Genomic DNA, 14,216 nt, shown 5'->3' with positions numbered 1-14,216 from the left:
GCATGAACATGGCGCACTATTAAAAATGAAAGGCAAAATAAACGTGGTCATGATACACTATCAAGCAAATGCTTGGTCCCATACAGACTGGGATCCTGAAGCAATCTGAGTCACACTAGGTTTCATTTGTGTTCAACTTGTAAAGCCATTTGAAACAGACCAGCTGAGGGGAAGCAAATAAACCATCTTGGTGATGTGTGAAATTTTACGCTGAGAAAGCCACCTGCGGCATTTTGTTCAGGAGCAAGTGCTAAGAAAAGGATGTGAAGTGCAGCCTGCACTGCTGGGGAAGCATAACAGGAGACAGAATGATAAAGCTTGAAGATTAAACGATCCTGAAGAAAATTCAAAGACTAATCGACTTTGGAAAAACTGTGAGTACCAAGAGGCCATGAACTTGGACTAGAAGACCCTGCCAGTTCCACCTGCTCAGACCAGAATGGGTCCTGAACTGACTGCTCCAGAGAACTGCATTACCTTTGAGTAGGGCAAGTAACAGCTAACCTTTTAGATTGTTATCACTACTACCACACCAACGGATACCAAGTTTGTGAGCTAACACAATGTTTCCAGTCTTTCAGTTCAATAGCAGAGTGGGTGTATGGAAATGTCATCATTTTGGCAATCAATCAGTTTATTAAAGTCTCCAGTGAAAGGCCAAACAGAATCTGTTATGCTGAATGAACAGCAGCACTAGCCAAGCCTGGAAATGAGATGCAAAATTGCTCTTGCTGCAGGCTTAAGAAAAGCCTTTTTTTTCCTTTCTGAAAGCAGCTAGGGTGTGGTTTAGTTTTTTGCCTTTCTTACCAATACGTGGGTTTACATGAGAAGATGAAACTTGAGACTTGATGCTAAGCATTTAGAAACTGTTTTCTTGATAAAGTTGGTGATGGGAAACAGAAATGCATGCCTGGCTTGAGGAATGTTGTCAAGGAAGGTCCTAACTGGCCATGAATGGTGTGTTGTACCTTGAGAGCAATTTGGTGACTGTGGGCACTCTTGGTTGCTTCCGAAATCTGCCAGTGGAACTTGTGTCAACAGCAAGTGCACAGGAAAGCATGATTTTTTGCTGATGTGACTATTCTTAAAACTATTCAAATATGGAAAAAGGAACAATTAGATTATTGTAACTTTTAGTGTTATGGCAGTATTGAAAATATTGCCTTGGTTAGGCAATAACCAACATTACCCCTACATTCTAAGGGACTTGCATGTTGTAATATTGGTAACAGTTTCTCTAGATATTCTGAAAAATACACTGGACAGCAGGTGAATAGAAAGATCCAACATTAGTTGGGATGGAGAAAGTGACAGTGTTTTCTAGATTGAATGTGTTCGCAAACATTTGGAGCAACCTGCAGATTATTTCTGAATGCCACCGCAGTAGTTAGGTATCGTACAGATAGCTTATACCAGTAGAGAAGGGGTATGCCAGGGTGAGAGACAATCAATGAAACTCAGAAACATACCCTCTGAGCCTTTTCCCATAAAGATTTTTGACTTCTAAAACAAAGACTGCCTGAACTAGCAGACAAGTGTGAAAACAGGCTGCCTGTTTCTCTCTTCTCCCTCATTCTCTGACACAGGTTCCATTCATACATCTTCACTAGTTAGAAAGCCAACTCATAAAAACAATTAAATCTTATCTGAGAAACTTGCTTGTTGGCTCTGCTGAAGAATGCCTCCTGTAACCCCTAAAGGAATGTATGGGTAAAGACTCGTAAGAACTTTTCCACTGTATAAGGAAATAATTAATCAAAATTGTGATTTTGCCCTTCTTAAACTTCATACGGTTGGTGACTGCTCATCTGTCTGATGGCTCCTTCCAGTTCTAAAATCGAGGAGATTTCATTAAACTTTCTAACCCAGGGAATTGGGACAGGGGATGTCACAGTGCATGGTTACAGTTATTCTGACACTTCACAACCAATAAGTGGCTTAACTTTGCCCACCAGTATATTCATTAAAAGGTTTGCTTTGGTCCGTTTCTTACTTTCATTTGACATATTAACTTGCCTTTTTTCCCCCTCTTTCTCTTTTCCTTAATTTCTTTCATAACTAGGGAAATAATGAGAACATGCTAAATATTCATAAGATCCCTTTAATCCAGTGGGATGGGCAGGCAGGGAAACAAATTTCACTACACAGGGATTTACCCGAGGAAGCAGAAAAGGGAAGGGATGGGGAAAGTCCTGAAGTATTTCTTCCCTGACCCAGTAATAGCATAGGCAATGCAGACTGGTGCTATAGCAGCCATGAGGGTGTGCAGCCATTTATACTGTGGATAAAGGCACTGAAAGGCATTTCAAGTTCGGATATATATATTGAGAAGTTTTCTGGCATTAGTAAGTCACTTTTATCTCCTAGAGGTGTATGGAAAATGCCAGATGTAATGCAAATGAGAGGCCTCTCCTAGACACCTCCACTAAATACTCTCCCTCCACTGTATATATGCTTTTACAGGTCTCCTTTTACATGCTGTCTATAATGTACCGAAGTACAAATGTATTTGGAAATGGAAAATGAAATAGATGAAGACTATTTCAATTAAGGTGCAAAGTGACTAATACTTTCTGTGCAAGGTAATTTCCTGTATAGATATTTATCTTCTCTGAAGCTGGCAGAGCCTTTTCTTCTTCTTGGTGATACTTTAGGAAATAATTAATTTCAGTAAGGAGTTCCTTGAATGTTCTCAATGGTCAGAAGCCCTGTATCCCACAGGTGAAGAAAGCACTCTGACTTCCCCAGGGAACAGCAGATAACTACAGCTTTGTCTCACTGGTGTCAAATAATGTGTTTAGTGTGCAGAAATCAGAGGAAAGCCAGGATAGAAGAGGAAAATGGCTAGGGAGATTATCACCAATTTATCAAAGTACTAGCAAATTAATTAGCTAAGCATCTAAGTCCCTTAAAGTGTCTGGTTCTGCTGCTTTGGTAGATTGCTTGAGAGGCACAATGAGCAGGAAGCAATATCACAGAATCATAGAATATGCTGAGTCGCAAGGGGACAATCAGGATTGTCAAGTCCAACTCCTGGGCCTTTATAGGACATTCCAAGAATTCCACACTGTGGTCGAGAGCATTGTCCAAATGCTTCTTAGACTCAGACTCGGTGCTGAGACCACTTCCCTGGGGAACCAGTTTCAGTATTCAACCACCTTTTGGGTGAAAATCCTTTTTCTAATACTCAACCTCAACCTCTGCTGATTCTGCTCCAGCTATTCTCTTGAGTCATGAGAGTGAAGAGATTGGACCTGCCCCTCTGCTGCCCCTCAAGAGGATGTTGAAGATCTCAGTGAGGTCTGACTTCAGTCTCTCCTTCTCCAGGCTGAAGAAACCAAGTGTCTTTGGCTACTCCTCATAAGGCTTCCCCTCCAAACATGTCCCATCCTCATGGCCTCCTTTGGACACTCTCTAATAGCTTAATGTCTTTTTTATAATGTGGTCCCCAAAACTGCCCCCAGGACACGAGGTGACGTCATACCAGAGCAGAGCAGGACAATGATGGTCCTGCTGTGCCTAATGCCCCCCAGGACACAGTTGGCTTTCCTGGCTGCCAGGGCACACCTAACACAGATCCAACTGACCACCGAGAAGAACCTCCAGGTCCCTTTCCACAGTGCTGCTCTCAGTCTCATGTTCCCCAGTCTATATATACAGCCAGGGTTGCCCTGCCCCAGGCACAGAATGTGGCACTTGTCCTTGTCAAACTTCCTGTGGTTGATGATGGCCCATCTATCTAATTTGTCAAGGCCTGTCTGCAAGGCCTTTCTGCCCTTCAGGGAACCAACAGCTTCTCCCAATTCAGTGACATTGTCACACTAAGCATCCTTTGAGTTCTAACCTCATTACTTATGTCCCCATCAGGGTTCCTGTTCCACTGCTAGTGTTTGAGGTGTCCGCCAAGGACAACTTGGCGTTACTTTTTTCCTTCTCAGGAAATTTCTTTCCAAGCAGCAGGGGAAATAGCAGCAGTATGCTTTGTGTAGTGGCTATTATTCCTTACTACCTTTCAACTAACAGCCAAGAAAGATACTGACAACAAGGCCATCTAAGCTGTGTACCTGTCTCTAGGGAAGCAAAGGAAGATCTGTTAAAGGGACACAGAGTATTCCAGGACAAAGTTACCAGTCAGTTTATGCCATGCAAGAATTCTCTATCAGGGACTGAAAGTGATTATTTCTGGGTGTTCTCTCACATGTTTCTGAGACCAGAATTTGTATTTTCCCCATGGTGATTAGCTGTGTGTCTTGGCTAACCCAAAATGTTTTGGTATTCCATACCTACCTGAGACCAAAGTTGTTACTGTCTCATTAACACCTCATGGTGCAGCCAGAAGCAGAACCAGAGGGTGCCTGTCTTTTTCATGTTAACATTACCCAGGCAGGGCTCTCTTTCCCTTGCCTCTTGCTCTTTTCCCTTTTGTTCTTGCAGGGCAAGATAGTTGAGGCAGTGTAGGTAGAGGCTTTGGTTTGTTTTTGTTTCCCTCTGGCCTTAGGAGAAAGTTGCTTCTGGGCTGCATTTCAAAATGAAAAGCTTTCAGAGTGAATTTTATAACATCTATCTGCAGCGGAAGGCCGGCACTGGTTGGGGTTGAGCCACTGATCTTTCTGCTCTTGAGAGTTCATTTTCTCCCTAGCCCCCATCAGAACAGGGACCCGAGAGAGCAGTACAGCACCAGCACCAGTGGCTTGGAGGATGCAATGCTGATGCTGGTTGGATACCGCCAGCCTAGGGACAGGCAGAGAGGCTGGCACTGCAGATTCACCGAGTTCTTCAGTTCCCAAGCTCCAGATGCCTGAGGGTGCTGGCCACCTTTGTCAATGGAGCTGCTGCTGCTGCTGGAGAGATGAGGAAGGGAGGGCTGCTGCCATCTTTGTCTCCCCACATGCAGTTGTCTGAGGAGGGCGCCGTCTTAGGGGTTTGTCTGACATTTTCCTTTTGTCTCCGCTCTGGGCTGCGGAGGGCACGGTCTTGAGGGAGGGGTTACTCTGCCCTTTGGAGTTTATGTTTGCTTCCCATAGTCCGTGAGAGCTCAGCAACTTTGTAACTAGTGAGGATTACTGTTATTTTTTGTCTGTTGCTGTTTCTTTTTTATAGACTGCTATTTTTTCACTTACATCCACTCCTGTTCCTTTCTCCTTATTGGTGGAAAAGGATTTGTTAAATCAATGGGGAGGTAACTCATTTTAGAGTATCTGCCTCTTAAAATTGTCTTAAACCAAAACACTGTGACACAGTGTGGATACCCAGGGCACACTGGCTATTACCAATACTGATTAGGAAAAAAGAATCTTAAATGCAAGCAGAGTGAGTCCATTGAAACCAAATCCCCATGCTTCACAGCTCTATTCCTATCTGTCTCACTGTGAAGGGAGAGTTTTCACCCCTGTTTATCACCATCTCCTTCTCTGCACTAGTCTTGTTATGCATCTTACACTAGTCTCAGCCTCAAGAAGCCCCAGCTGTTGGCCAATGCTTTTCCCTCTAGATGACAAATAATAGATTTGAATGGTTCACAGTAAGCCATTCTTCCTCAAATTCACTTAAATCCCTTCAGTGCTTTTATGTCTTTAAAGTTGGTGCTAAATAAAAGGGTATCTAGGTTTCAGTGATTAAAATTATTTACTTACCATACGTAACAACTGGAGCATTTCCACATATCTGGGGAGAGAGACAAACTTTTATTAACTGCCATCAAATGAATACTGAAGGGTGGACTGCATAGCTTTAATTTTAGAAGCGTGACAGGTAGATTATAAAAAAAAAACTCACACTTTTTCTGAAGACATTAGTTCCTGGGCAATGAGGTAAGCTCTCGACTGGCCTTCTTTCTGTCAACAGAAGTCAGAGGCAATTAAGAGATTTCTCATTCTGCAAAGTAAAGCAGTGTTAGAGAGTGTCACCCTGATTTTTTAAGATTTTCTAAGCCTTCTGATGCTTACATTCTTGTAACAAACTTTCTCACATACTTTCTGTAAATAACTCCTTTTTTTGCATTCCTTTATAGAGGAGGAGAAATTTGATGGATTGTTGGTTTGTCCAGTGTCATTGGAGAGGTGGCGCTGTCACAATCCAATCCACTGTCACTTTTGGAAAACTATAAGTGTTGGAGTCAGAATATAAGCGTTCCCTTTTTTCTTCACCTTGAGAACAACAGTGTGCATTTGTGTTCTTTCATGTCCTATAGTGACAAGAGAGCACTTTAAACTGACATATTTCTATAGTAAAAATAGTGACCAGACTTTATTCTTTGTTGTTCAGTGTCTGGCATCCTGGACTTTCCAAGACAGGCCATTTCCCTCAATTCAAATACTAGTAATACAGTACAATGTAATAGCTGCTAATACAGATGGCAAGTTTGAAAAATGTCCTGTTATTGAAGGAGGAGTGAAATCTTCTGTGGATTTTTACAGGTTCAAAATTTGTCAAAGAAGCAGAAAGTGCTTAACTTTGAACAGGCTAGCTTCACAGCTGTTGAGGATATACCACTTGGAAAGGGTAGTTCTTTATCAAAATGGTCATATTCCAAACTGTTCTGACTGCCGTCAGTGAGACCTGTGGACCAAATGGGACAAAGGGCTTTATTGTGTACCAAAAAAAGTGTCTAAACTAAATGGCCATAAATATCTCCAGAATTAATTCAGTACTTCACCAGACAACATTGTTCGACCTATCAGAGGCATCTATTTAACTGGTAGGCATCTTGGAAGACACAGATAACTGTCAAAGAAGCAAACTGTATGGCTCTGAGGTGCAAGTGGCTAATAGTATTTTGCTCCTAATTCATGATTGATCCTTATGGTAAGAGATGGCCAAAGCATAGAAATATGTACTGAAAGGAATGTACTGGGAAAGTTTGACTTTTTCAGCAGTGATGAAGGAGCTAAAACAGTGGTCTAGTAGTCGCAAAGAAATGCAGCCCCCAGTGACCTAAAGTGGACTCAGGGGAAATGAGTGCAGTATCAAGTCTTCGTGACATTGCTTGCCAGACCAAGTATGCCGGTAAGAAGACTCAGTGAAGCAGAAAGTCAGGGGTCCCTACATGGCTGCCATGGCCTCCATCTGCTAAGCAAAGGCTTGGAGTGAGGCCCAGAGAGCAGCTTCTGAAGAGGGAGCTGGGAGAGAGCTATACCACAGGACTAGGCACATGACTGGCTGCAGGGACTATAGATTTCTAAAATGCTGGTAGCTTGGCAGTCTTATAATAATCACTTGGACTTTGTTTCAGAGCGTGAATAGTTGAGGGACCTATACCCCCTCTATCCCCTGTTCCCAGAAATCTGTCTACAGACACTGTTGTGTATCTCAGAGTTAATTTCCTGGTTAAACAAACAGCAATTAAATAACCTAAGAGAGACAATGCATAGAGACACTCTCAGACTTGCTCTAGACAGACCATATGACACTGAAGTCCTTGAATTTTGCCTATGACATATTATCATAAAGATTCATGGCATTTGGTGACAGTGCCAGTCACTCCCCTCTGAGCATAGTGCCAGCTCTCAGTTGTGCTGACCCAGCTGTTTGCATGACCTTGATCAGAACCACACTGGTCTCCTTTAAAAACTAAACTAAACAGAGCCAGCTTAAAAAAATTGTGGGGCTTGGGGCAAAACTGCCTCCATGGGGCTAGGATGGAGTTGTTTGGCCTAAAAGCTGCACAAGTAGATCATAGAACAATTTTATCAACCAGAAGCATTGTGCAAGCCACTTCTGTGGAGTATTCTTTTAGAGTACCCTCTGCATTTCAAAGCAGGGCAGCTTGTGAAAACATGGAAGCAGAAGCTCCATCGCTGTGTGTGCCACTAACTTGCCATGGATAAATTGCATCTCCTCGTGCATTTTACTACGTGTGTGTTGTACTTCAGAGTGTACTGTAGCTTGATTGTACTCAGACAAGAGTGCTACTGTCACAATCAGAGGCTCATAGCAATTTTATAAGCTTTGGTATCTGAGTGACTTCATAATGCTTCATTTGTAATTGTTATGCACTATGTAGCACTTTATGGTAGTGCCAGTGGAAAGTAAACTTAGACATTACAAGAACAATTCCCTTTTTCAGGTTAGCTCTGTGAATCAGTGTGACTGAAGGAAAAGTAGTTAATATTTGTCTTCCAGATCCATCCTTGAAGAGCTAGATTCCAGCTGTCCTGGAGGATCAGCATAATTATATAAATCAAGAGCTGTCCCTTGAAAGGCATCTGAAGTGGGTACTTCCTCAAGGCACACAAATCTGTAGTTCCCAACTGCAGCACATTTCAGTTTTGTGTATGTGCACAAGTGCATATTTTAATATGTAAAAGGTTTGCAAAACAGAATGATTCCTGGAGTCTGGAAACCAGTGGAAATGTGTAAGGGGCAGCAAAGACATTCTTATGTCCTGCTGCTTTTGAGTCAGTAGCTGCCCTGATTGTTTTGAGACCTTTGATATTCTGCTTACTGGTCCCTGTTTGTGCACAGTGCAGGTCATCTCCATATGTCTTTTTTTGATTCAATGTAATTTTAAATTCTCGAGATGGAAACTAAATGCTTTGGAGTGAGACTTTTATCCTGACATTCAAGTCAGGCCTTTCTTGCTGTTTATGTTGCCTCCACTGTCCATCTTCTGACTACATTCTTTGCCTTTGTCATGTGCTGTAGAGGTAAATTAATCCTAGTGCAGTGGGGGAATAAAGGACTGATGGCTCTGCCATTTCTAAATGAGCACCAGACAAAAAGCAGAGAGCTAAGAATCCAGGATCTTCTGCAAATTGCTTTGCCCTCTCCAGGTTTTGTGCATTAACCACTTTTAGGGTTTTTTACCTTGTTGGTGAGACTGGGATCACCAAGGCTGCTGTCATCATCTTCTGAACTCTTTTGTTCCTCATCTGATGTGACTACTTCCATTGGTGTCACAGAGACTGGGCACACCTTGTAGGGCTCAGTATAGGCACTGCAGAAAAACAGAACAGATTAGCTCAATGGTGTTATTCCCAGACTCATTGTTGCTCAGACATATAGAACCCCTGCAGAACTGCAGGGCTTGGAAAGAAAGATTTATCAAGCAGAGGTTTTTTTGGCTGCTGCGTTCAAAGGCAACCATTTAGGCAAGCAGAAGACTCTGAAAAGAGCAATGGGAAGTTAAATGAACTTGTTCAAGCTTCCCCAAGAGATCAGTGTTCTGGCCCAGTTTGGAGTAAAAACTTCATGCTTAGCTGGAAGCAGAACTGCTTTGTTCCTCCCTAGTCAACCCCTCAAAACAGATTCAGTAAAATTACACTAACATTTTTAAGTGGAAGTTAAATACTGTGGCAATGGGTTTTCTGGGAAAACATCAAAAGGACAAGAAAAGTATAATGGTAATACCAACGTCATCAATTAAACTACAAGATACTCAGGTTCCAGAATCCTTGGATTGTTTCAAGGGAACATAAATTCAGCTCCAGAAACCCAGAGAAAGGTGTGCAGTAAGAGTACTGGACCTGGTGTGAAACTTAGGCCAGTGTAATACAGGCCTGTGGCTTCACAGCATTTTATTAAAAAAAAAAATTCAATTAAAACTGCCAGTGATCTCAAAACCTCCACAAAGCATGACTAAAGCTGATCTGCATATGCCTAGCTCCAAATTCCAGTTGCTGGATCTTTTTAAACCTTTGCTGAAGTGGTGGCCAGTCTTTCAGATTTTGTTACTGTGTACTCTCACGCTGTATTCAAGTTGTCCCTTAATTCTTACTTTTATATGAAATAGGTGAAGATTTTGGTGTCTTACTATGTCATGCCATTTATGATTTAATACTTCTAAAATCTCTGAACTTCATCCAATTCTGCATTAGCATTATTCAATCTACCAATCATTTCAGCATCAGCTTCTGCTGCCATCCAGTTTTGATACTGCTCTTGGTACTGCAACACATAACTCATTACTTCGGCACTGGCAAAAGATGGATACCAAGCTGTATATATGAGCTGTAACACCCAGCTATTCCTACCTGACTTTACTGAGTATTCACATTCAAGGATCAGATTTGGTTTTTTGACCTCAGGGTCATTCTAGGAGTTTATATACAGCTTATACACCACAGTGGCCCCAAGCTTTTTACATTTCTAGGGCAAGGTTCCTGTGTTCAGCCAAGAGGGTGAGACTTTTGTCTTGAGAAACAAAATCTGACATTGCCATATTTTCTAATAGACATGTTGGCCAGCTGGGTCAGTCTGTAATGAGGGCCTGGATTACTCAGTTTATATTATTTCTATGCTTCTCATTTCCTCTGAAACACTAACTTCCTTTCACACTGCTGCTTCATCCCTTTATTCTTCTTTAATCTGCTTGGAGATCCTAGATGTGAACAAACCCTAGGCATCAAAGCCAATACTAGAGTAACAGAAGGCTGGGCAAAGACGAGCTAATGTGAGAGGACAATGATGAGACTCCCAAGGTCACTGACCAGGTTCTTATTTCCTTTCAGAAAGGAAACTCCCTACATATCTGCATTTACCTCTAAGCTGCAAACAGGGCTATGTGTCTCCCATGCAGGTGTGGCTCTCAGCCTTTCTGTTCTGCCTCCCGCTTTCCCCTCACGCGCAGAGTCCAGGAGCTCTCACAGGCCACCCAGTGCATTTGTCATGGCTGGGCAAAGGGCCAAGCAGTAACGCTGTTCCTCACCATTGTCTACTCGTATCTGCAGGTTTTCAGTGTGGGTGGCATCACCACACTTTTGAAAACCTATCGAGCTTCAGCAGCAAAGGGACCTCAGCACAAGAGCAAGAAAAATACAGGAACAGCTCAGGAGACTTATTAATAATTTAGCCAGTCTCAGTCCTTACTCACACAGTCCTCCTGCAGTTTGTAATTGTTTGTCCCATGAGGACATGAAATTAAGGTATTCCTTCCTTTTCTCTCTCTCTGATAAATGACTGCATTATGTTGATATAAGAACACATTATAATTTGGGAAGAATGCCTCAGGATATCAGTGTTGTAATCATTATGAATGGCATTATTAAAGGTTCATACAGTAGCAGAACTTGCAATATTGCTAAACTATTACATGGGCTTTGTTTGCAACAGACCTGCATCCCAGTGGCACCAATGAAAGTTTAAAGAGAAGTCTCAAAATGTTATAGATCTCACCTGGACATGGGTATATTTGTGCCACCATCTCCATTCTCCTCTTCTCTGACCACTCCAATAGCACTCAGGTCTTAACTTCTGAGACTGTTCTGTATTGTCACAGGAGCTCCTGGGAAGTACACCTTTCCTGATACCATGCACGCACTTAATCCAATGAACTCACATGTCATCATCCATCTTTTATGTCTATACTCCTGTGATCTCCTGGCACACCTAGCTTCTGAAGGCTTGAATTGTGCCAAGGAATGGCTAAGTGATACTTTTCTTTAGTTCATTAAAAGCACTGCTAACTGAGCTTACTGGAAGTGATAAACTTAAATGCAATGGAAGATGCAAATAAAAGTGTGGGTGTGAAGAATAAGGGAAGAGATAGTCCAAGAGTTTGCAGTATCTCAATAGACACAGCAATCCCAAACTAATTCTCTTCCTTGTAGCAATGATTTGGCTGGATGAGAACAGATTGGTAGAACATTATCTACTGCTCCTTCAGCCATTGTCTGTCATCATTCCAAGAGTAAGCCATCACAATAAAGGGAGCAATGGGCCTTCGAGGACAGTCTGACATTCAATTGACTGAATAAATGCAGGAGGATACAGTGCAGCAAAAGTCTTTGTAGTTAGCACCAGTTACATTATAATTACTAGAGCTTCTGATAGGTACAGAGCAGGGAGAAGCTGTATGGATGCACCCTGTTAGTTATTTGTGTACTTTTGCCTCTGCACAGGTATTGCTACATCAGAAAAAGTGTTCTGGAGTCTACAGACTCTCTGGTTATCCTGCCCCTGTAGTATGCTTGCATTTGACCTCAAGTGACCTCAGTGACTGAGGGGAAGGTGAAGCCATCACAGAGAGGGAAGCTGAACTAATCATTGTACTAGAGCTTTTTAAATAAAGTCCAGACACAAGTCTCTACTACCTGTGAGCCGCGCAGAACTCAGGCTGGGAAGTTTGAGCACAGATGGTGCATGCATGAGAAAGCATTGCTGAGATACACAATCGGTATGAGCTCACAGAACATGATTCACAAATTGACAAATACTGTATTTTCTCTTGCTTGATTGTACAATTCTAAAAGAGATGCATACCTGTCTTTTAATTTCACATCTGTCCTTCAAATGACCTTGCAAATTCTAGCCCATTCCTCAGCAATGATCACATCAATTTTTTACAATTTTTAGAAGTTATACAGTCAGCTTTAATGAGATACGAGGATTTAAGTGGGTGGTTTAACAGTGGCAAAAGTACCCAGCCAAGGTTATTATAATAAATGCCTATGAACAGCATGTGTTCTTGTTTGCAAAACAATACAAATGCACTTGGCTGCATGTTCATCTCTTGGCCACGCTCCTGAGTGATGTTTTGTTTCCTTCTTTAGAGTCACCAACTGCATGAAAAAAACAAAACAAAAAAAAACCAAACCAGACAAACAAAGAAAACCAAACAAAACAATCTGAGTTGGTGAAAATCTAAACTTAAGGCCTGTGACTTCCACTGGGGTGATATAAGTTCTCTGTATCAGTAATGATCAGACTGCTTGCAGTTTGCTTTCAATGAATTAAGTCACGCATCCTAAAGAAAGGCTCATAAATCTCACTTGCCTTCTGCTTCATGGTCTATGCCCCAGCAGCAATAATGAGGGGAGAAGGGGAGTCCTCTTTCTTGCAGAGTACCACTCAGCTATGCTTTATGATACCTGTGGAGTATTCATCCTTTCCACCAAGTGGCTTCTTGTACATCTGAAGTGCAGCTGGTTAGGCTGTTGAAATATGCTGGCAATGTCCCTTCAAATGCTAGAGCAGTAGATCCACCCTAGTGCCTATAAGGTATCATCATGTGTGTTGGGACAGAGTTATAGCCTATTTCTACCTGGCAATGGATTCTGCAGCTGACAGTGGAAGTGTGCTAGAAATTTGCTTATCAGTCAAGAGCAATACAGCATCTCCTTGAAGCAGTAAGCATTTGTGCAGGGTTCAGATGTCATGCAGTTTTAGTGCCACAGTGATCACAGAATCATAGAACAGAATTATAGGATGGCTCGGATTGGAAGGAACCTTAAAGATCATCTCATTCCATCCCCCTGTCACAGGCAGGGACATCTTCCACTAGATCAAGTTGCTCAGGGCCTCATCCAACCCAGCCTTGAGCACTCCCAAGGATGAGGGCTTCACAGCTTTCCAGCTGGGTGGAAAGTAAGCAACCCACCACTCTCTAGCTAAAGAATTTCTTCCTAATGTCTAATCTAAATCTCTCTTCTTTTAGTTTAAAACCATTAACCACTCCCCCTTGTCCTATCACTATCCACCCATGTAAAAAGACACCCTCACTCTTATTTAAAAGCCCCCTTTAAGTATTGGAAGGCCATAATGAGATCTCCTCAAAAGCTTCTCTTCTCCAGGCTGAAAATCCCCAGCTCTCTCAGCCTGTGTCCATAGCAGAGGTGCTCCAGCCCTCTGAGCATTTTTTTTTTTCACTCCTCTGGACCCATTTTAACAGATCCATGCCTTTCTTTTGCTGAAAACTCCAGACCTGTATGCAGTACTCTAGCTGGAGTCTCAGGAGGACAGAGTAGAGGGGGAGATTCCCTCCATGTTAATCATAGGAGAGGGAGCAGGTCAGCGGGAAACTCCTGTGACTGAACTCATCTCAGATCAAAACAAGTGTGATGTGGCCAGTGAGGACACCCAGATTACCCCATTACAGCTCACGAGCACTTCCAGCATTTTCTTGTGTCTGTCCCAGGACAGGGGACTTCTAAAATTGGATTTCCATTTTACAAAATGTAATTTCTGGAGAGGAAAGACACTGGGTGGCTTATCAATAATTATCATCACCAGTCAACCTGAATTACTTTCCCTGGACTAAATTAATTTCTTTTGGAAGTAAGTTTCAATGTATTTCAGCCTAAAGAAGGGTATGAACAAGTGCAGCACTTAAGGAAGCTTTGCTGTGTTCATATTTCAAATGAACTAATAATTCGTCTCCATAAGGTACATACTGCTTAAAGGATGATCCCAACTCATAAAACTCAAGAGGTCAGCAAAGGATACCTTGCTTAATGTGTCCCAAAAACAGTGTCCAGGCTGTGCTGATGTTTCAACCGCTG

The 14,216-nt window shown here is 42.3% G+C and overlaps 1 protein-coding gene across 1 annotated transcript in view; it reads right to left on the bottom strand.

Annotated features, from left to right (window-relative positions):
- FGD5 (FYVE, RhoGEF and PH domain containing 5) overlaps window positions 1-14,216 on the bottom strand; it is a 78,341-nt gene that overhangs the window by 41,634 nt on the left and 22,491 nt on the right. Inside the window, exons 3-5 of the mRNA XM_038148920.1 lie at window positions 8,806-8,935; window positions 5,776-5,834; window positions 5,634-5,664 (exon numbers count right to left, since the gene is read on the bottom strand). Of these exons, the coding sequence (XP_038004848.1) occupies window positions 5,634-5,664; window positions 5,776-5,834; window positions 8,806-8,935 (220 nt within the window). The remainder of the gene's footprint in view (window positions 1-5,633; window positions 5,665-5,775; window positions 5,835-8,805; window positions 8,936-14,216) is intronic.

Source organism: Motacilla alba, chromosome 12 (genome assembly GCF_015832195.1).
Source record: "Motacilla alba alba isolate MOTALB_02 chromosome 12, Motacilla_alba_V1.0_pri, whole genome shotgun sequence".
NCBI classification, from domain to species: domain Eukaryota; kingdom Metazoa; phylum Chordata; class Aves; order Passeriformes; family Motacillidae; genus Motacilla; species Motacilla alba.
This window is presented reverse-complemented; position numbering and strand designations above follow the sequence as displayed.